This window comes from Eumetopias jubatus, unplaced genomic scaffold (genome assembly GCF_037043125.1).
Source record: "Eumetopias jubatus isolate StellerSeaLion01/CBP00866 unplaced genomic scaffold, mEumJub1_p1.0 scaffold_12, whole genome shotgun sequence".
Classification (NCBI taxonomy): domain Eukaryota; kingdom Metazoa; phylum Chordata; class Mammalia; order Carnivora; family Otariidae; genus Eumetopias; species Eumetopias jubatus.
Genome location: NW_028274818.1, coordinates 22,960,903 through 22,985,663, shown reverse-complemented (window position 1 = coordinate 22,985,663; position 24,761 = coordinate 22,960,903). Strand labels below are relative to the sequence as shown.

The 24,761-nt window shown below is 34.8% G+C and overlaps 1 protein-coding gene and 1 non-coding gene across 2 annotated transcripts; both read left to right on the top strand.

The window, feature by feature from the left end:
- The first annotated feature begins 5,057 nt into the window (after window positions 1-5,057).
- LOC114210527 (small nucleolar RNA SNORA70) lies at window positions 5,058-5,191 on the top strand. The gene has a single exon (XR_003609541.1). It is a non-coding gene; the product is annotated as a small nucleolar RNA SNORA70 (small nucleolar RNA).
- On the top strand, window positions 5,142-5,613 carry LOC114210487 (large ribosomal subunit protein uL16-like). The gene has a single exon (XM_028104760.2). It carries the CDS (start codon window positions 5,252-5,254, stop codon window positions 5,552-5,554), a length of 303 nt encoding a protein of 100 aa, XP_027960561.1. The 5' UTR covers window positions 5,142-5,251; the 3' UTR covers window positions 5,555-5,613.
- Window positions 5,614-24,761: the final 19,148 nt, after the last annotated feature.

Genomic DNA, 24,761 nt, shown 5'->3' with positions numbered 1-24,761 from the left:
TTATATACATTTATATTTTAAATGTATTTTTATACATTTGTATGCATACATTATTTAATATTATATTATAAATTTTACCATCATTATGTTTTTTAAAAAATTCTACAATTCAGTGAGATACAGATTATTTTTAGCTCCATCTTAAATTTGTGAAAATTAGAACTGAAATTCTTTTGGCCTGAAAGTACATAATCTGAGCAAGTACATTATAGTGTGAGATCTTAACAAAATCATACTGCATCTCTGACTCTTACTTACATCCTTTCTATAGAGTTGGAATAAAGCAATGCACCTTATTTTGAGGAAATAACAAGATATTATATCAAGCCATTTTTATATTGTAGACAGATATCAATTATGACACTTTGAACAGTTTCTCACATGTGCTAAGCACTCAATAGGATAGACACATTTGCTATTGCTAGTATCATCATCATCATTATTATTATACTGGTTGCTGTTACCACTCTTCTCGATATTATTCTATTCCTATCCTGATGCAATGTCATATTAAAAAATATATAAACATATTTGTATTCAGTCATGCAATTTATTTTATACAATATAATTTGTTCTAAAAGTTTATAAACTATGGTGGGAGCAAACCTTTAGAAGTTAAGATATTTGAGTAAATGTCCACAGATCACCCTGCAGCTTCTGATACCCCTGCCCAGGTTAAGTTTGCCTTACTGTAGTCTAGCACAATAAATATGAAAGTTATTAGAGTTCCTTTTGTAGACTTAATCAACTTGAAGAAATAATGAGGCTAATCATTCTAAAACCTAATGTCTTTATGAAAAAAAATTTTTTTCTCTACTGGTTTTTGACCTACCATAAATTTTCCACTGTTATGCACATGCTTTATATTTATTTGTATTATTAGCTACTTAGGAACATTTAATTAATTTTTGTAAGTTTAACATACATTCTGATTTCATGATATATCAATTATACACACATAAACAAGTATGTTGACATTTTTATCTGTCTCCTTCTCATATATTGTTAATAAACCTGAAAAATTGAGTTGTCAAGGTTTGTTAAGAAAGATCCAGGATTAATAATATTGGCAAGCAAAAGAAAATTTTGGAAAGGAAAGTGCTTTGCTTTGAAAACACTTTTTAATTTTTTTAAATCTCTTTAAAATTGATAATACTTAAATCCATCACTATTTCTAGGAGGATTATTATCATAGGCTTTTAATTAAGTCATTTCCTTGCTTCCACTGTAGAACACAATAGTCCAACCTGCATACTAATTTCAGAACATTGTAGAAAGCGAATCTAGCAGAAATAATCATATAATATGTACAAAGAATTTACATAAAGAAGTATTAATTGGGTATTAAAGTACATTAAAGGAGGTTTAATAAATGGAGAGGACAACAACGTTATGGATGGGCAGGCAGTGGTACCAAGATGTCAGTTCTGTTGTAGTTAGCTCATAGATTCCATGTGAATCCGATCAAAATCACGGCGTCTTTTTGGTAGAACATGACTATTTATAAAATACCTTTGGTAAAGACCCAAAGGCATACAAAACACACACACTCTGAAAAATAAAACATGATTGTGGACAACTCTGTTAGATACCATTTTTTTTTTTTAACAAGGCTGTGGCAATAAAGACATGTTATTAGTAAAGGAGTAGGGATACAGAGGAGTGAAACAGAATATGGAGCTCACAAACATCTTTTATATATGAAAGAGCTAAAATTACAGATAAATAGGAAAAAATGATTATTCAACAAATGTTGGAGAAAAAACTAATAATAATAATAATAAACTAATTATCTACACAGTAAAAAATTAACCCTTACCACACACTATACACAAAGCAAACTGAATAATATTTAAATGTGAGAGCGACACCTGAAACATGAGGACAAAATGTTACATAATATTAAGCAGAGGTGGATGGAGAGAAGCATTTTTTGAACAAGCAAACAAAAAGTAAATTTAAAGAAAAAAACTTAATATGATCATTGCTTCTACTTGCAAAATCTAATTGCCATGGTAGATTTTTCCAATTTGTCTTATCTATTTAAATATAGAATAAATAAATGAATTTTAAAATGATAAATTTAGAACAGAAAAAAATCAATAAAGGAGAGTACATTTTTAAAGATCTAAAGGAAAATACTGATATATTTAAACACATGTATAATTCTCTCCTTTTGAGTTTGTGTGGGACCTATGAATATAATGGAATTGTCATTCCCTTCATTTAGTTATAGTATATGGCAAAGGTGATGGGGAAATATCTTTCATGATTAGGTTACGTTTTATAACATTGACCTGTAGCCAGCTGGGGGGGGATTCTCCTGTTGTCTTTCGAGTAAGCTGGAACCATGTTAAAGGGCCACATGGCTAGGACCATGAATCCTTGGCTAGGACCTGAGTGGAGCCACTAGGAACTGAGAACAACTCTGACCAATAGCTAGTGAAAAAACAGGGACCTCAGAACTACAACCACAAAATGTTAATTTTGTGAACAACCTGAATAATCTAAGAAGACTATATTTATCTCCAGGTCCAAGTACAGTTTTGCCAGCACTTTGACTTCAGCACATGAGGCCCCAAGCAGAGAACCCATCTATGCCATGCCCAGATTTCTGTCCTGGAGAAACTAGTATAATAAATGGGTGTTGTTTTATGCCATTAATTAACAAATACCTAAAATGTAGGAGTAGCATTTAGTACAGGAAAAGCCATCAAAAAAGACTATGTGTTTTTCTTTCTCTGCATCCATTTTACCCACGCTAAGCATCCAATACAATACTTACAAGCCACCATTGTGATTATCTATCTGCCTGCCATATTACATATAAAAACAGCATTTTATTCATTTTGGTATCTTTAATAGCACATTTCATGACATAGTATATGCTTAACATACATGTATACAACATAATATATGTTTATGAAAATGCTGAAAAATGAATAAATATAAATAAAGAAGCATGAGTTAAGGATATGCATTAAGAGAATTTAGGAGGGAGTAAATGAACAGACTGAATAAAGAATATATATATATAAAGTAAAGAATACATGTAAGTATATATGTACATATGTGTATAATTTATGGTGCTTATATAAATATATTGAGTCATTTCTTCACTGTCAGTTTTGAAGTAGGGAACATTTGTAGGTCTTTTCTCTTTGGGGATTATGACCTGGGAAAAGACTTAATTGTCAGCAGGGTTTATAAATAAAAAATAGGTATTTAAGCCAACAAACTAACCATTCCAGAATACGCTTTTTTTTTTAAGATTTTATTTATTTATTTGACAGAGAGAGACACAGCGAGAGAGAGAGAACACAAGCAGAGGGAGTGGGAGAGGGAGAAACAGGCTTCCCACCGAGCAGGGAGCCCCATGCGGGGCTTGATCCCAGGAGCCTGGGATCATGATCTGAGTGGAAGGCGGACGCTTAAGGACTGAGCCACCCAGGCGCCCCTCCAGAGTACCCTTATTTGTGAAAAGGTACAACAGGTATTCTTTGTTCATTCAACTGATCAAAGTGGAATCTAAATAAATCCAAAGAATTAGATTCCCTGTGGGAAAATATTCTAAAAGTTCATTGGCTAATTGAAAATTTTTATCTGTCATTATTCCAGAAACTGTATTTCTGTGTGCGGAATAATCTGATCTGGTAGTCCAGAGTTCTAAGAAGTAACACCACGTGTATTAATGAATCATTGGTTATGGGTATATTTAGAAAACACAAATCTACAGACTATGGATTGGGGATGGGTAAATATTAACTATACTGAGGAAATTAATTTAACTGCTAAATAATGACGGATTCATTTGCTGTTCCTACTAGTGGTCTATAGTTTGACTACATATCCTCAAAGATATTTTTTCAAAGAAAGATTAAAATGTGTAGAATGATGAAGTAGAAAAGAATATTTCTTGAACTACCCTAATTAAACAAATATTTATCATAAAAATCCCATTTTCTTAGGAGACTGTAAGCTCTGCATGTAGCACAGTTATATTGAAACGTACAATCACAGGTTTGATTTCATTGCCTCCATTTGAATTCCTTATTTTTCATTAAGTTCACAAAAACTATGAGTTATTTGTGACACATGACTAAGATATGCTTATACCATGAAAATAAGTGAATCTGTTTGCCTCTGAATCTGAGTGCATTTATCAAAATAATGTACTAAGAATAATTTTTAAGTATCAGAAGTTGGTTAAAATACTGTGAGTTTAAGATTGTTTCTTAACAATTGCCAATGATGGTATGCAGACTGAATACTGATGTCATATAATGAAAAGAAAACCTGACTTTAAACCTCACTGCTTAATGTATGTCACATGAGCGGCTCAGGTCTTTATTTCAGGTTTTCCACATCTGTAAAATATTCCACATCTGTAAAATAATTCCACATCTGTAAAATATTCCACATCTGTAAAATAATTCTTTTGTTCACGGAAAAAAAAGGAGGAAAAAAATCATAAAATTATTTGAAAATACTCAACATTCTGAGTAGAAAATATGTACTTCTTTCCAAAGCAGTCTTTGCAATTTTTGTAATGTGCGTTCTAAAATATATTTCTTTAAATCAAAATAAAAGGTGTGAGGCTAGTTATTGTTTAAACTACCACTTTACTTAATTACAAAAAAAGTTGAAACTTGTCACTAGATTTCAAGACAGAAGCTTCTAGTGGGTATTGAATACAGGTGGCAGAAGCTGTGTGCCCAAAAGCAATAGCTACCTGGTGCCGGCTACATCCCAAATTATCACGTCTCCCATTAAATTACCCTCTTCCCCAGCTTCCCATGTGTATCTGCCTGGAATGATTCTCATATGAGAATGCTTTCTGTTTCTTGTTACTACCCTGAATGATACAATAGTCTTCTAATACATACTTTTTTATCACTCAGAATTATGTTGCTTTCTGTACATAGCTATGGTTTCTTCATTTTCCTGTTTTATAATATTCCATTGTGTGGGTTTATTATGAATTTATTATATATCCACTGGTTTAAGAGTATACTCTTTTCTTCTAATTTTTGCTCTTAGAAACAATACTGCTATGTCTGCAGCCAATTAAGCCAACTGTGATCTTTGTCTATGGGGGCCCAGTGTGCCATGGCTGCAAACAGTGGCCTCCTTGGTAGTGTATGCAGCCTGTTGATTGTATGGGTTGCCCTAAGGGACCTTGGAGACAGCCCTTTCCAGTGGATATTGAGGTCTGACCTCATGCTATCTCCAATCTAGGCTGCAGACAGGTATGCGGGGTGCCTTTGGAAAGCCCCAGGACACAGTAGCCAGGGTCCACATTGGCCAAGTCATCATGTCCATCCGTACCAAGCTGCAGAACAAGGAACATGTGATTGAAGCCCTACGCAGGGCCAAGTTCAAGTTCCCTGGCCGCCAGAAGATCCACATCTCCAAGAAGTGGGGCTTTACTAAGTTTAAGGCGGATGAATTTGAAGACATGATGGCTGAAAAGCGGCTTATCCCAGATGGCTGTGGGGTCAAATACATCCCTAATCGTGGCTCCTTGGACAAATGGAGGGCTCTGCACTCATGAGAATCTCGGCACTGCCCCCTCCCTCTTCATGGCCACCAATAAAACCTATTTCCTGTCAAAAACAACAACAACAACAACAACAAAAAGAAACAGTACTGCTATGGATTTTCTTTTTTTTTTTTTTTTTAAGATTTTATTTATTTATTTAAGAGAGAGGGACAGGGAGAGTGAGCATGAGCAGGGGAGAGGGGCAGAGCTAGAGGGAGAAGCAGACTCCCTGCTGAGCAGGGAGCCCGACAAGGAGCTCCATCCCCAGACCCTGAGATCATGACCTGAGCCGAAGGCAGACGCTTCACCGACTGAGCCACCCAGGTGCCCCCCTGCTATGGATTTTCTTATTGAAGTTTTCTGGTATACATATAGGAGTTTCTCTTGGATATGAAAACTGCAATGAAGTAGTCAGTCATGGATTATATTCAGAGTATGAAAGTGCAAATTATTACAATCTTTTTTTGGGTGGAAAGGCTCTTTGATCATATAATCAATTGGAATCTGGAATTGAAATCTGTTTTCACATCTCAAATGATCATAACTGCATAGGATTCAGTTGGAAACAAATATTTGAACCAGTGATATGGTTTAATAAGTATGGAGGATAATTCCACTAACTCCATACAGGTATTAAGCATGTAGCAGACATGCTTACAACCATATGATGCAAAATAAGTGTATGTAAATTTTTAATTGAAGTATAGGTGACATACAATATTACATTAGTTTCAGGTGTACAACATAGTGATTCAATAAGTCTATATGTTTTGTTATGCTCACCACAAGTGTAGCTACCATACAATGCTATTACAATACCATTCATATATGTTAAAGTCTAGAGTGAATGTTACATTCAGGAAAATGCTTACAAAAATAATTTAATCCAGGGAGCATGAAAAATATATTCAGTCTTCTGCATTGCTTGGGTATACTTTTATTTTTATGTGAATTTTTGTAATTTCCAAATATTTAACAGTTGGTATGCATAATTTCATAATCAAAACTTCCTCTCTCTGTAGCTGCAGGATAAGTAGATAGCTAGAGAATATAAAATCAAGTTCATTTCAGCCAAAATCCATCAGGAATTTTATGATTTAAGGCTCAGCTCTTAACTCTGTTTCTGATCTTCTGCATATAATCCTTTCTCTGGGTTGTATTTTTTCATAGTTTCCATGGCTATTTCTAGTCCTCGCCTTTATCTAGTTTGCTTGTTGCTCCAAATCATCAAAAATAATTTGAAAGATCCTAGCACTTCACAGAATTGCAGTCCATTTGTAGGAATAGGGGTACATGAGAAGTTAATGAACTAGAACATACTATGATCAGAAAGCTTAATTTTATTATGGATTCCACTCCCATGATTTATAGAGTAGGAAACGTGCATATCAATTTTCCTCTGGTATAAGGTTAACTCTTAATATCTTCTTCTGATTAGTATGTGACATAGAGTAATAAACACTAGGAATTAGAAGGACATATATTTGAGGAATCTAACTTATCTCTACCTTCATCTGGTTTTTGTCATTATCCATACAGACCAAAAATTTTTCCAGAAAGTGCCAATGCTTTAGTATGTTCAGATACAGTTCAAGTCAGATATGGATACTCTTTCTCCTTCTGTTACAATATGGTTATAAATTAGTTTTGTTTCTCCAATTCTAGGGATTTGGGCCACAATTCACCAAACAATATTTTTCTTTTTTCTTCTCATTTTCCTTTCTTTCTTTCTTTTCTTTCTTTCTTTTCCTTCCTTCCTTCCTTCCTTCCTTCCTTCCTTCCTTCCTTCCTTCCTTCCTTCCTTCCTTCCTTCCTTCCTTCCTTCCTTCCTTTCTTTCTTTCTTTCTTTCTTTCTTTCTTTCTTTCTTTCTTTCTTTCTTTCTTTTTCTTTCTTTCCTTCCTTCCTTCCTTCTTTCCTTCCTGCTTTCCTTCCTTCCTTCCTTCCTTCCTTCCTTCCTTCCTTCCTTCTCTTTCTTTCTTTCTTTCTTTCTTTCTTTCTTTCTTTCTTTCTTTCTTTCTTTTTATCTGAGAGAGAGAGAGAAAGTGAGTGCGTGGGGGGGAGGGGCAGAGGAAAAGGGAGAGAGAAAATTCCAAGCAGGCTCCACACCCAGTGTGGAGCCCAATGTGGGGCTCAATCCCACAACCCTGAGATCATGACACCCTGAGATCATGATCTGAGCCGAAATCAAGAATTGGGTGCTTATATGACTGAGCCACCCAGGCACCTTCTCCAAACAATATTTTTCAAAAATATCATGACCTATCTTTATTGAGGAGAATTTTCAGGAGACAAAACATTATGTATCATGGCTGACAATGAATGAAAGATATGCACACAATAAAGTATAGATTTATTAAAAAATAACAATGGGCAAGATTCTAGATTCCAGGTGCAATGAGTACTATAAATAAGAATTTGACCTGAATTATTTACGAAACACATCTTAAGAGAATTCCTGTTTACTCTGTTGTATTTATTTCAAGTCTCACTATTTGCATAAACATAAACTGTACTAGACAAAAGCAGATATTTTGGAAATTGGAGCAATTCAAAACATTTTCTTCATTTTGGGACAATATATGATACAATTCTATACTAAAACTGATATGTAGTAAAAAAGTCATTGCACTAATTAAAGAGTTCAGTTTTCTAATCACTATACTTACAAAACTTTTAGCATGAGTCCTTTTATTCCTTTTTCAACAATCAACACTGCCAACAGCAATAAAAATTAATTGAAATAATCATAAACTGTACTTTGGTAGAGTCAGAAAATCTTTGTGTTATGTACTTTATTGACAATCATAAACAGAGCGAATGTAATATTTTCAGGACAGCATTAAACTTTCAATCAATTTTGACAGACTATCAAGCATTGATATTTATAAGGAGTAAGATGATGGCTATCATTTTTAGCAATAATTAATTAAGGCATGCTTATTGTCTTTTTAGATATAATTTTATTGCACACTTCATAGACTACAGTAACATCACTTTTATATGCACTGAAAAACCAAAATACTCATTTGGCTTGCTTTCTTGCAATATTCACTTTTTTGTTGTAGTCTGGTACCAAATCTGCAATGTCTCTGAGGTATGCCTGTATTGTAACAATAAACTTTAAGTCATGATTAAAATAGGTAATGATACCATGCTAGATGAATGATTACATAACACCAGGATACAATATTAACATAAAATAGTACAACTTCGGAATTCTTATAATTAATAGCCCAATAGAAAGTAAAAACATTGTAACATTAAATAAGAATATCCCCAACAATGTTGGAACTAGGAATTGAACATTCCCTCACATGTAGGAATTGATTTGAGATTTGAAGATCTGAAGCAACTCACTTTTCTGGTATTAAATAGGGCATTTTTAACTTTAACATTTGATATAATACTTTGAATGATTATTCATTTTTAAATATATGTATTATATAAAGTTAGAAGTGAAAATTACAAAGCAAAAATAAAAGAATTAGTAAAATATAGGCATAAAAATTACAATAATTTTTTGGGTTTGTGTGCCAGTGTGTGAATATCAAATATTTTTAAAGACTCAATTATAATATTTATACTATTTTATAACTTACACTTTCCTGTTAATAATAAAATGTAAATTTATTTCACCATGTTAATGGTTATCTTTACAAAATGAAATCATTAAACATTTTTAACAACAAGGGCACCTGGGTGGCTCAATCGCTTAAGCATCTACCTTCAACTCAGTCCTGGGATTGAGCCCTGCGTCAGGCTCCCTGCTCAGCGGGGAGTCTGCTTCTTCCTCTCCCTCTTCAGTTCCCCCTGCTTATGCTCTCTCTCTTGCTCTCCTTCTCTCTCTCTCTCAAATAAGTAAATTAAATCTTAAAAAAAATGTTTTTAAGAACAAATATTGCCATTATAATTGCCAATGACATCTCTTCAAGTAGATAAAGTTTTCCCTCAAATCACAAACTATATATTTATCTCTAAAACATCCATTCTAAGGTGGTTTCCTGGCCAATAAAATTATTGGGATAAAAAGAACAGAAAGAATCATTTAAAATAGCTACAAAAAGTAATACTGAGTTGTGATAATCATGGAAGGTTTATATTGGAATAATCTCAAAGCATATTGACAGAGGTAAGTCTTTAAAATTTATATACATGGACAAGTATAAAATGTAAAGCATTCTGTCACTTTGAGTATGAAAAATTATCTAAATCTATATTTATAAAGGATGAATGACTAAATAACTCATAATTTAACATGAAGTATACAAATGTATGAGTGCATTCTTAATCACAGTTCCTTGAGACTTAAATGTCCATTTGATTTCCACCTTCATTTCATTTCTTAGGAAATTATTATATCCTGCTGAGATTGTATCTTTAAGCAGAAATATAGTATCTGGATCAAAGGGTAATTTCAGTGTGCCAAACAACTCCATCTTTAACATAGAGTGCTATAATCTAGAATACTGTGTTATAAGTCCTGTAAGCCTTCCAGTCTCATTCCTTACACTCATGCACAGTTACAGGTAAAGGAAAGCCAGAAATTATGTTAGTAACAAAAGGTAAAGGAAGAGTGACACTGGCAGGTCTTCAAGTGCCTGTTTCATTCAATTCAGCACTACATACAAACTAAGGCAATCCATCAGAAAGGATGAATACTTACCATTTACATCGACGTGGATGGAACTGGAGGGTATTATGCTGAGTGAAGTAAGTCAAGAAGAGAAAGACAACTATCTTATGGTTTCACTCATATGTGGAATATAAGAAACACTGCAGAGGATCATAGGGGAAGGGAGGGAAAACTGAGAAGAAATCAGAGAGGGAGACAAACCATGAGAGACTCTTAACTCTAGGAAACAAACTGAGGGTTGCTGGAGAGGAGGTGGGTGGGGGGATGGGGTAACTGGGTGATGGGCATTAAGGAGGGCACGTGATATGGGCACTGGGTGTTATATGCAACTGATGAATTATTGAACACTACATCGGAAGCTACATCGGAAACTAAGGATGTACTGTATGTTGGCTAATTGAATTTAAATAAAAAAAAACTAAAGCTCTCTGCAAATAATTCCTATGAATCCCTTTAAAATGTTAAGTAAAAAGTAACATATGTCAAGAAAAAAACTGTAATTATAGGCCAAAATTTATGTTTTTCTTTATTGGTGAATTTTAATTTTTTATTCCTTAATGATCCAAAGTATTAGTGATAATTTTTAGTCAATATAATCTCATAAATTGCAAGTATATTACTGGTACAAATAAGATGCACACAAAAATCCACAGTCATAAAAAAGGCAGCTACTTTAAAGTATTATCATATAAAAATTACATTTGTCAATGAGGATATGAACAGTATTTGATAAGAAAAATCAAATACCTCCAAATTTCATTTTCCTACCTTCTTTGAGTGGCAAAGTGTTATCTTGCTTTAAGGCAGGACCTAAAGGACAATAGTTTCCTGCTGTATATTTCTGGAAATACAACTCTTCAAGAAGCAAATGCTTTCAAAGCTATCAAGGAATTTCAGCTTTCCAAGCTTTATTTTTCTCAAGAGTCTTAGTCATTGATGATAATCTACAGACAGCACAAAGTTTTAAAAGAAAAATTTAGTTTTAAATTGAAGATAAGGAGAATCAAAGAATACGAGACCCTGTGTGACCCAATAGACCCAGGCCTTCCTCTCCTACAGTCTTACTGAAATGGAAATGAGTCCTGCACAGTCTAAATATCTTGCTTGAAGTAAAATATATGGTCATTGGCAAGGTCAGATAATGTCACCAGGACTCTGGAGTTCCCTTGCACTATTCCTTGAACACATCTTCAGTTTTCAGACGGAATGATATATATTTTATATATATATAATCACATACTTGTATATGTGTGTTAGTGTGGTTGTATACATGGGTGTGTGTATATACACATATATAATATTCATTTTTTATTTATAGAAGAGAATCAAGACCATTGCCTTATTAAGGACTTTCTTCTCTTCTGCTCCTGCTGTAATAACAAGAGGCATACTTAATTTCTGCAATGATACAGAACATTGGCTATTATAGTCATATACACTTATGTATTCCTTAAAAAGTGTTTGGAATCTAATTTCCTGATTGCTTCATTAAACTGATAAACTGGACTACCTAGATAAAAAGAAACCCAGTATTTCATGCTTAACTGTCCAAAATGTCAATTTCCCTTCTCCTTTTACTCTGGGTTCTGCCTTGACCTTTGATAGAAATATAGAGAAAATACACTTTCCAAGAAGGATCAATCTGTGTCTCCCTTATAAGACTTCTCTTTACCTGAAAGACCTCAAATATAATATTTCAGCTCCAGTTGTGTTTAAATCATATGCTCTTCATTTTAACTGTCCAGTTTTATAATTATCTTATTTTGAAATACAAAATGGAAGAAGCTGTTTTCCAAATTTAGCATACCTAGAATATATACTTCTTCATATTGCATTCAATTCTGTGTTTGAAATACACTTACTAATATTGAATATTCATGCCCCATGACTGTTTTTCCTCATGTAGTTCAAGCAAAAGGAAGAACAACAGGTATCCATTTGTGCTTTGTTCTGAATGAATGACAAGGAGTCAAATATTCACTTATGTGAATATTTGAATATTCACTATGTCTTTGTTGTGAATATAGTACATATCACCAAGTACTAGGTCAGTCTGTATTCCTAGAGTCTCTACCAACATTAAACAGCCAGTTCATACTTCGGATATGGCTGCTTCACGTGCCTTAGTTGTGTTTTTATGTGATTGATATTAAAAGATTTGCTAATATGCTCAGCATAGTAAGTGAATATCCAGTTATGAAATTAGTAGTCTGCTAAATAACGACATGGGTTATAAAAATGAGATTTCTTTGTTGAGATTAGTACTAGAGGTGAATTGTTTAAAATATTTAGATATCCTCCTTATTCCTGAATGAGCAGACCTTAAGCAACTTGCAAGCCATGTAGCATGCAACTTTAGGGATGAAACCCAAGGCTTGATGATGACTTGTTTCTGTGTCCAACACTGGATCTAAGTATTAGTGGCTTGATATTGATCCTAAAGATAAGAATATTCTGCCTATAGAACATGTTTCCTTTTCTTAGAATAAACCATTAAGTTTTGATAGAGCACATAAAAGAAACAATAAGTTGTTTTATTTGTTTTGTTGTTATTGTTGTTATTGTTGTTTTAATCAAGCCTCTGGAACAGAATGAATGTAATATTTTATACCAGCTTTCTAAAAAGGTTAATGTGTGCTAAACAAATATCAGCATGGTAGATGGATCGGGTCTTCAACTTTCATTTGTTAGTATCCAGAGGAGATTATGGAGAACTATAATTCTAAACACAGGCTACTCCTATTATTAAATTGACTCAGGCCAGTTTAACAGAATAACCTTGAAGTCATACAAAGAAAGTTCATTTGTCCCAGGCTTTCTGAGATATGCCCTGAATCATGTAGTTTAGATATATGTAGAGAAGGCATACCTATGGAGTGTTTTCCTCTGACCCTGAATATTTCATTTAACCTCCACTGAATACCAGTATGTCCTTGAGATATCTGCTTCTTACGTTCGATAGGAATAACTAAGCAAACAAAACTCTCTAAGGAATCAGTGGAGTCATGATTGTATGGTGGGAATTGTGAGAAATACAGGGAGCAAGGAGCCATGAATTTATATTTAATGGTTAACTTGGGCCCTATCCCTGTATTGCTAATCCCGAGACAGAAATCAGACGCAACTGAAATCAATACCATTAATTCACTGTGTATAGTTAGGATGTTCCTGTCAACATAGTTTTGCCTAAATCTCTATTAATCCTGCAGAAACACCAAAAGGCTTGGATACAATCTCCTTAGCCCCAGTTGGGCCACCACAACAAAGGGGTAAACTGAGTTCTTTTTCATAACGAAAACAATGCTTCAATCAAGCATAGGTTCAGAGTGAGCACTTCTGAGCTTTATGTCACTCTCATTTTTCTGTAACTTGTAAGTATTTGGATTATATATTTATGTGATTATTTTATATTTTTCATTGGAGTCTTTGACATATAACATTTCCTTTTTCATCATAGCCATGTATAATTACTGCTAAGTTAGGCATGAATACTGGAAATTTTTTTGTTGAAAATAAAATAAAAGTAAAATATTTCTTCTGTATTTATTCCAGTTTCATTAAAGTGCATACATCTACTTAAATAATACAGAAAATATTTTTTTATTATTTCACTATAAGTGTATATAATTCTTAAATGCCCCTATGACATCTCTAGAAACAACACTGGTTGCTTCAAAGCAGTTTCTTATAATTAATAAAATTATTCATTAAGCCTCATATTAGCAACCAATCATAATTTGATTTCTTATGAAAATATTTTTCCCAAAAGTTTCTTGAGTATTTCTTTCTTTTCTTTTTTTTAAAGATTTTATTTGTTTATTTGACAGAGAGAGACACAGCGAGAGAGGGAACACAAGCAGGGGGAGTGGGAGAGGGAGAAGCAGGCTTCCCACCGAGCAGGGAGCCCGATGCGGGGCTCGATCCCAGGACCCTGGGATCCTGACCTGAGCCGAAGGCAGACCCTTAACGACTGAGCCACCCAGGCGCCCCTCAAGTATTTCTTTTGATTAAATACTCGAGCTTCATAAATCTTAGGAGAAAAGTCCAAAGTAATTAAATAAAAATTGAATGATTTCTGGTATTGTCTTACTTAAAATATAAGTTCTTAGAAGACAAACTTTTAGTCTCCATATATATTAATATGCAATCGGCATTTTTAATATTTATAAAACTAAGTTCATAGCTACTTTTCATAATAAATAAGAAAATGCATTTTAGGACACATACTATTTCCTTATCTATCTGTAGTTTTAGAAATCTATTAGTTATTCATGATACCAAACATATTAGTTAATTTAATTCAGATTGAATCTGTATAAAGTTTTGAATTATAGAAACCTAAAGATTGGAGTTTACCTGTAGGAATTAGGAGAAACCTAAACAAAGAAATATTTTATTTAGATGTAGTAGGAAAGAGAATTGTTCATTGTCCCCAAATATTCCATTATCACTGCTTTGTCACTTCTAAGTTAAGGCTTTGATTCTGATTAAAATTCAAACATTGAGATGGGTAGTACTTTTAGCCAGGATATTAAACTCAAATTCCTAACTGGTCCAAGCAGATGTGATATAATATGTGGGTAAGTGTGAGTGTAAGAAATAGAAAACATATGAATTGTTTTTGGAATAAGAAAAACGAGAACAAAAACAAAACATTAAGTTTATTTTCAGGGTGGGAAAAAAATCTTTGTTGAATTTTAAAATTCATTCCTAAGACTATGAATATCACTGATGTATAGAAAAATCTTGAAAAAATAGAACAGTGCAATTCTTTTTTTATTATTATTTTGGTAGATTTGTGAGAAGCTTCTGAAAGCTTTGAAAGATGATTCTTTTGTTGGAATGAAAAGGACTAGAAGACTGAGGACACCATAGGACAAACACATTTTGAGCATTAGTTTCACATTGAAAAGCTTTATATGAGGGTAGTGTAAAGTAAACTGGAAAGTATAGACTCCTTAGCATTACTCTGACCCAAACATTTTAACTAGAGTAATGAAAAACAAAGCATGAAAAGTGGTTCATGACACAGTATTCACTCATCTTTTCCAGAAGCAGCCTCCCTGACAGAATTACGGAAAGGCCTATTGAAGACTCAGCCAAGCTATCACCTTTGGAATATTACTCTACAGGGTTGGAGTATCTAGAATACAGATTATATATAGGGCTATGTGCCAAATACTATCCAGGAAAGAGTATCAAAGGAGAGGAACCCATCATCCATAGACCCACATCTCTATTTGCAATTTTATCCTACAAGATTAGGTTGTGCTGGATTAGAAGTCCTGTTCCCTAGAAGTGAACATTTCTGCAAAGAGACACAGGAAGACGACATTGCCTGTTAGTGGCAACTACTAAGCAATCATTTAATCACTTCAGACTTCAATTAGCCATAGGTAAAAAGAGTTACATCATTGGCTGGGGTATTCATCCTGAATTGCAATACAGGTCTAGGGTTTTAATAAAAATACAAGGCAAGGGTGATATGTCTGGAACACAGTAGATTGCTTGGGGCCACTACTTAGTATGCCATGCTCAGTAATAACTGTCAACGGCCAATTACATTATACATAATCCAACAAAGGCAAGACCATTCAGGGTTGAAGTTCTGGGTCACACCACCATCGAGCAACCCAAACCCACCAAATTACTGGTTAAAAGACAAGGGGATACTATGATAAGTGATAGAAAAACTAGATGATGATTATCAATTACAGCCTCAGAACCAGCCTGCCTTACTAATTAACATCTCAGAAACCGAACACTTTGTATTTGCTTCCCAGATTTCTCTGCTTTACTTCCTTTTCCCCTTTCTCCTGACCTGGGATTATATCGTACAGTAAATAAAGCATGTTTCAAGTTCTATTTTCCAGGGAACCCAAAGATACTCCCTAAGAACAAGACGATATTAATAGATTGTAGGCAGTTCCATTACTAAGTACATAAAATGAGATTCTATTTAGTATAAATCCAATAGGGGGCAGTCTGGGAAACAAAGACTTAACATTTAATTACACTAATCAAATATCTGGTTAAATATAAGACAGCCATAATGTTTATTCATTAACATTCTTCACATAATCAAGTTTTCCTTTTTAAACAGTTTTACTTCAATTCAAATATATCTGAACCCCAGATATTTTTTAAATGTTCAATGTCAAGCCTAGAAATTCTACAGAATAAAAAGCACACCATCTATGTAGCAAGCAAATCAAAGGGTAATTAATAGAGAATAGACAATGGAATCCCCCTCACAAAAGAAGTCACTTGAGATCATAAGTGCCCTTTTAACTGTTGTTCATGTTATAATAGACTTCATTATGCAACCTCTGAAGATTTCTCTAAGGTCAAAAGAAGTGACTGTGTGTGTGTGTGTGTGTGTGTGTGTGTGTGTGTGTGTGTATGGAAGCTTGCTTTTTTTTTTCTCCCTCAACTTTCTAAAAGCCCATCTAAACTCTTTGTCCCCAAGATCTCTAGAGATTATATCCTCATTTAAGGGCTGACAAGAACTTTCAAGTCAAATCACCGTATTGTAAACTCTGCAAGCATCCATCTGTGCCAGTGAAATGTACAAAGTTTCAGGCGATTCTTAAATATTTAGTCTCAATACTTTCTCATGAATTGGGAAGATGAGTCAGGAAGTAGGTGAGGATAAAAGGATAGAAGATGCATTAAATAACCTTACAAGATAAATTAAAAGAGTAATTCAAATAAAGTCCATACTCTTATGTGGATAAATTATCCTATTCTCTATAACTCTCCCACATATAATCTTTCACTAATTTAACAATTTTCCGGTAACGCCCTCTGTAGCAATTTGCTTTTATCTCTATTATCTGTAAATGTTACTGTTATTCCACTTCCTATCTATTCTTTCAATCCGTCCATATATATTTAAGCCTAGTATATTATACACTTCCTACTAAATGCTGGATGTTCAGTCTCCTGCTACAGTAGTTTATCTTGTAAGCACCCGTCATTCACCCTTCCCCAAAAGTAACTACAAGTCAGTGCAAAGACAATAATGAAGGCATATTAAATTTTCATTGAAACTGATCACTCATATTTGCCCAGTGAAATGCCTTCACTGAGGAAATATGATTAATCTGAGAATTGAAGGGTGAGTCATACTTGTTCACATAGTATTTGTGTTACAAATGAAAATTAAAATATTATCATCAATAGTTGATTAGCACACTAGGTTATAAATATGTTCAATGTATGTCAATGTTATTACAAATTTCATTTATAGACATATTCTTATACAATGAGCAATGAGATTTGATTTCTTGTATATGCTGGGAAATAAATTTACTTACGAGTGTTTGTGTGTTTGTGTGTGTGTGTTCAAGGCTTTTATCCAAAGAGATGAAATGAGCAATAAATGCAATCAGAGATTCCCCTTGTATTAAAGGCTCCATAGCTGAGCATATTCCACAAGCATATGACTTACCTGTGAGTTATTGTGAGAGAATATCCAACACTGAGAATAACTTTTGTTTTTGTCATGACAAAAACATGTCCTTCTTGACAAGCTGCTCCTGAACAATGTAGCACATATTATCCCCCTTACTACTAAACTATAATGTCTCCTATTAACCTTTACTTACATTATTAGGTGTTTGTTTCTTAATTTAAACTGTATAATTGGCCCTGCAACTTTTCATTCTCTATGTTGGTAAATATAGTTTAGCATTTCATCCAGATTGGGTAGTTTGGGATCCTTGTTTTCCTGAGTCATCTAACCACTTCAGCCTTACTTATATGAATACATCAACTTATGTCTACATTCTGTTTTAGTTCTAAAATTCAGTGATTCAATTTAATGACTTTTGGTCACTTCAGGATTATTTTGATTTTCTACTTCTAAGTTTCGTTTTAACAATTCATATACTGAGGGCACCTGGGTGGCTCAGTCGTTAAGCATTTGCCTTCAGCTCAGGTCATTATCACAGGGCCCTGGGATCGAGTCCCACGTCAGGCTCCCCACGCCGCTGGAAGCCTGCTTCTCCCTCTCCCACTCCCCCTGCTTGTGTTCCCTCTCTCGCTGTGTCTCTCTCTTGAATAAGTAAATAAAATCTTTAAAAAAAATTCATATACTGAGAACACACAATTAAATTACCACCTTCAAGAAACTACTGCGTGCCTGGGTGGCTCAGTCGTTAAGCGCCTCCCTTCGGCTCAGGTCATGGTCCCAGGGTCCTAGGATCGAGCCCCGCATCGGGCTCCCCGCTCAGCGGGAAGCCTGCTTCTCTCCCTCCCTGCTTGTGTTCCCTCTCTTGCTGACTCTGTCAAATGAATAAATAAAATCTTAAAAAAAAAAGAAAGAAACTACTGTTTACCATTGTTAAAAATAATGATTTATTATGTTTTTGAAATTAGAGTATATAAACACATAATATTCTAGATATTACTTTAGATAATTTGAAGTTGTAATGAATGGCTGGATTGCTACAAAAGTTTGAATATTAATTTAATATTTATTAAAATTTTAAGAACTGCACAAAAAACTGTTGAAAGTAATGTAATTAATGAGTAGTACTAATAAATTATTTAAATGTATACAGCGTTTTTTAGTGCAAAAATTTAAAAATAGTTTTAACTGACTTTACATTCTGGTAGTATATATACTTATAGTCTAATTATTTTACTTAAAAGCAATACACCTCATTTTCCAGAAAAATTAAATCTATACAAACTTACTTTTCTTTAATTTGGATATTCCCAGAAGTACTGTAAGTTTGCTTGGAGAGGCTTTACTGGTATTCTTACCCTCATTTATTATTTTAACCAATATTTATTGAGAATTAAGTGTGTGCAGGGACAGTTAATTTGCTAAACATTTTTTCAGCACCTGTTATGTGACAGGCACGCCGCTCTGTCTCCGCCCACCTCTCCTTCCTTTTCCCCTTTTCTTCCCCCTCCCCTTCATTTTCCTCCCCCTTCTTTCTTCCTCCTCTATTTCCAAATCATTTTGGAGAGAGAAAAAAAAAACACTTTTATTTCAATGTTTTGTAAAGTTTATATATAATGTCATATATATATTTATATATACATACATATATATATATATTTGTCTTAAAAGCCATACCCTGGATTTGCATTTAATCAATTTATTTTTTTTTAAATATTTCATTTAGTCATTCATGAGAGACAGAGAGAGAGAGAGAGAGGCAGAGGGAGAAGCAGGCTCTCAAGGAGCACGGAGCCCGACGTGGGACTCGATTCCAAGACCCTGGGATCATGACCTGAGCCGAAGGCAGACGCCAACCATCTGAGCCACCCAGGCACCCGCCATTTAATCAATTTAAAATGACAATTTAAGGGTGCCTGGGTGGCTCAGTTGGTTAAGTGACTGCCTTCGGCTCAGGTCATGATCCTGGAGTCCCAGAATCGAGTCCCGCATCGGGCTCCCTGCTCGGCGGGGAGTCTGCTTCTCCCTCTGACCCTCCCCCCTCTCATGTGCGCTCTCTCTCATTCTCTCTCTCAAATAAATAAATGAAATCTTTAAAAAAATAAAATAACATTTTAAATTTTAAGGAATTAGCAGTACCGTAAGAATCCATATTATTATTCCTTTTAGAAGAAAATAATATGTGAAATGGTTCTAAAGATTATCCTTAAAAGAATTTGTAATGTCTTGGGGGAAAACATATTTTTAGCCACTTCTATTTAAAGGTGAATTAACCAGGGCACCTGGTAAGCATCTGCCCCGGCTCAGGTCATGATCCCAGGGTCCTGGGATTGAGTCCCAGGGTGGGATTTCTGCTCAGGGGGGAGTCTGCTTCTTCTCCTGTCCCTTCCCACCTACTCATGCACTCCCTCTCTCTCCAAAAATAAGTAAAATCTAATAAAGTAAAATAAAATAGATGAATTAACCAAACAGGTGGGAAATATGTGGCTCATTTGCTTCAGAGGAGCTTATTAATATCGCTGTTCTATCAGACATGATGTTAAATACACTGTCCTGGCCACACACATATCACCAGAATGATCTGCAGATGAATTAAAGATTGCCAAACTTTGCTATCACATGCAATTAAGTATACATCATGCCATGTATAATTTACTTTAACATTTCATTTTCTATGTCAGTGTATATATAACTAGCATTATAAAGTAGGCTTACAGGGACTGAGGAAATACAATTTAGCAAACCAGTCAAGATATGTAATTTCAAATACTGAATTACTTAAAAATCCATTTAGTACCTGGTATATTCAAGTCAACACAAATATAGAAAGATGAGTATAAATTTCTTACTAAAAATTTTACTTTGAATAATAAATTGTTCAGATGTGTGTTTTAAAAGTTATCCCACGAATGTAAATAATGGGGAAATGATTAGAAACAAGAAGATATACTTGGCCATATGCGGGGAGGTAAATTAGACCACCATTTGCTACAACTCCAATATATGGGGAAAAGGAAAATAATACATACATACACTAGACTATACACACATACATACAAACACACACAAAGTAACCATGAAAAAAAAAATGCAAGTAAACCAAGAAAATCGCAATTAAACATCATTCCAAGCGATGCACCATTCAACAACATTTTATTGTAAGAAATGTCAGGTACTGAAATGAATAAAACAAGTGCATTCCTGTCCAACACGGTAGTCACCATCAGGAAGAAAAAGCAGTAAAGTAAGCATGATCAACAAAATAAAGAGAAATAAAGAAAGCTGTGGAGCACCTAAGTGATAGAATGAACCCCGTACGGAGTAGCAGCATTCTAGATGAGCCACAAAAGACACATAGAAATTAAGTGATAAAAGGGAGGAGAGAGGAAAGAGAGCAGAGGTAGCATTGCGAAGGCTCCAAAGCAGGACAGAACGTAATCTTCAAAAAATAAATGTAGTTTCATATTGCTGGAGCAAAAAGAATTTGAAGGGTTGTGGCTATCATTGATCCCAGGCATAAACAAATGTACAAAATCATGCAGGGTATTATGGATCATAGCAAAGATTCTGAACACTATCTTAAGGAAAACATGAAGCAAACACATTTAAGTGAATTGAGTAATGTACTTTGAATTTCAAAATGAAATCCTGTTTCAATGTGAAATAGTTGGCATTGGTTAAAAATTGAGTTGAGAGACCAGAAAATAACTTACTTCAATAGTCCTGGGGAAGGATGGTTCTGATGTGCACTGCTGACATTGGGGATAGAATGAGAGAAGCAAAAGAGATAGATGTCGAGTAGAACTGACCAAATTTGGAGACTGACTGACTACTTAGATTTAGAAAGAGATTAGATTTTGAAAAATGTAGCTGCCTTTTTTTTTCTTGTTTGTCATAAGCATGTTTAGTGGTCAGGAAGACCAAAAAATAAGCAAATTTGTAAAAAGGGTGTTAATATCATCCATGAATCTGGCAAATATTAAATGCCTAATAGCCATCCACGTTGAGACATCCAGGGGCAAGTCAGACATGTGAGTCTGAGAATGAGAAAGGGGATCAAGACCGCAGACAGCTGGGATCACAGAGTCAATGCACTCATCGACGGATGATGTATAAATTGGGAAGAGAATACACACATGAGAGATTACTGAAGAACTCCAGCAAATAATGGTTAGGTAGAGAGGCCAGAGGTATTAGCCAAAGATGATGAAGAAATTCAGGAAACATCATTTTACCCAGTGGAATTCACTGAGAAGAAAAGATCAACGTGATTCATTTGTAGCTTGTCTACCTGGTGGGAGAAAGTTAAAGGGGTTCTGTTCTAATGCCTTCTCCCTGACTTTATTTTCCTTAATTTTAACTAGAGAAGGAGACCATCATCTGAGAATGGAGGAAGAATAATAATATCTGGTTAAGAGTAGAGAAATTTCAAAATAGGATGGGAAACACCATGTATATTGATCTAGAATTGAGGGTTTTGCCTTGTAGGTATAATAAAAGGATAAAGGGCAAAGGAAATTTAGTAGATCATCAAAAGATGCAGTCAGGTAAACCATGAATTCTTAAATGAAGGAGATCGCAGGGGCCTAATGGACAGGAAAAATGGACTAACTTGCTAACTCATCATGGGAATAGTTGAATATGGAAGCAGGATGGACGGAAGATTCTCCTCATACAGTGAGACATCTGACATAGAGATATCAGAGCTTAAACAGTACTTATCAATGATAGATTCTGGGACGTGGCCATGGGAACATTAACCAATAAAGAGGGAGAAGAGGATCTTTGAATCTAATCCCAGGATCTCTGACTGTAGATCAGAGATGGCAGGCTGTTATATGATTAGTCAGCATGGATGTTGAATTTCCCCAGGATGAAGTCAAAAACTGTATCCCAGAAAGAGAGAGAGAAACTGTGAATTAACAGACAAATATCAATGAATGAAAGGGTGTTTGGTCAACTGACAGAATCTAACAATGCGGAGGGATAGAGAATACAATAGGAAAATAGACTGAACTAAAAGGAAGAGTAATTTTTAAAAGAGTGAGATAATTATTGTCTGGAGGTAGAACTGATACCAAGTTTACCTCCCTAAAAAACAGAGGTTCAGTAAGAATAACATTTTACATCTAAGAGAACTGTAGAGGATATTACCACCTCATAGGAGAGCCCCATTTTTATTGTCATAAAAATATGGGGAATGTTCAGTGAATTGGTTCAGATGTAGAAAACTTTTTTAAGCAGTGGGAATTCTGGTACTCACAAAACAAGGAATTAAAAACGATGCCAGAATTTGAAGTTTGCTACAAGAGAAATGAAGGGCAGAACCTAAAGGGTTTTTCTTTTGTAAATGTTTATTCAGGAAAAGCCACTATTGGACTAATTCTGACATTTTATTGGAGGTGAGGGGGCATATACCTATTCTTGAAAAAATGAAAATGGCATTCTTATGCACAAAAATGCCTGTTTTCTGTTTTTCGACTGCATCAATTTTTCATGCAAAATACTCTCCTAACTGCCATCTTAGACATTCTTATATATGGAGAGCAAGTATCACGTAATTAGATCATAATATGAAAGAATAATAGAGGCCCAAAATATGTCTTCTATAGAGAGATTTACATTTATGCTATTCATCATTTGCATTTTGGTGAAAAATATTTTTCCAAGACATTTTCAAATACCAAATTACAAAAAAATGATTATTTTCCTTTTACTAATAAAGAATGCAAAGAACATGTACTTTGCTATGTGATATTTTTAATTACTCACAGTTTATATAATTTATGGGATTTACATTTGATTTTGCTAAGGCAAACACTCCAAGCTAGAATGGAGTCACTTAGGTAAAGGACCAAATGGAGATGGTCAATGCTGGTGCATAAAGGAAATTTAACCTAATCTTAGAGAAATTTACATCTCTTCTCAGAAACCAGCAGAGGACACCAGCCAATCCCCAGGCACTACGTATATTCCCATCATCTTGACTTGACTTAGCTATTGTGATCCAAAGAAAGAAGCCTAGGCAGTCAATCAACAACAATAACAAAAAAGCCAAGTTACTTCCGTATTTATTTCATAGAAATCCCTAAGTCTGGGAGCAGCTTGAAGCTCATTGCTCTGGTAGCCTTGAGTTTCTTGGCTTGTTGGTTGAAGGCCTTGCAATAAACTCATGTTTCTGTTTTGTTTTATTCAGTATGTGGAGTTTGGTTTTTGACATTTCTTGGCTTTGGAAGTGGCATTGAAAGCAGCATCCACGGTTACTTCCTTCCAGACATCAGACGTGGGAAGTGGTACCCACTAAGCCCTTTAAGCTCACAGTCTCTGTGGTGAATCAGGAGCTGCTGGAGATAAGCTTTCTTGGATTCTGGGCCGTGCTTCCCTGTGTTGACAGTTCTCTGAGTTTGAATGCAAGTTTGTTTAAGCCTGGTGCATTCTGCAGTCAGACGTCTGACCAAAGTAAAGAGGCTGCTGTTCCCTCCAGATGTCTGGTTCACGTCTATTTTTGTCCAGATGGCACAATCTAACAAAAGACAGTTTGAAAAAAATAATGACCACTTTGGGATCTTTTGATCTCGGTAAATTTGTTTTTCCATGTGGTAAACGAATCGAGAGGATGCAAAATTCTACAGCTACTTTGGGTACTGCTGGTTGTGTGCACCTAAGACCTTCGTTTGGTCAGTCTGCAGTACCATCTCTTTGGTTACTGCTGGTGTCCACAGTTCTGTTTCCTTAGTTACTGTTGGTTTCTATTAATGTGCACATGAGGCAAAACAATAATAGATTTGTTGTTAATGGGAATTTTAGGAGCCAAAACCACAAAATTGGTGGGCATGAATCGAGCCCTTAGAAGCTATTAAAGTGCTTGCCACTTATCTGTAAGACTCCCATGTTAGGATAAATTGGTCATGGTATGGGTTAGATTAACACGAGATCACCCACCAACATCAAGAAGATTTCCTTGAAAATAGGTACCCTGTAACACCATACAATCTTCACCCCAATGGCACATTCATCCTAAGTAGTAATTTAACTCTAAAAGACCCAAGGTTTAGCTGGGATCCTTGAGTCTTAAAGAACTGAGCATGCCACCTTCCAACACCACTGTTTATTTTGTATCTAGGAACTGTGGTCTCAGGAGCTGTAAATACCTGCCCCCCAAAATGGCAAA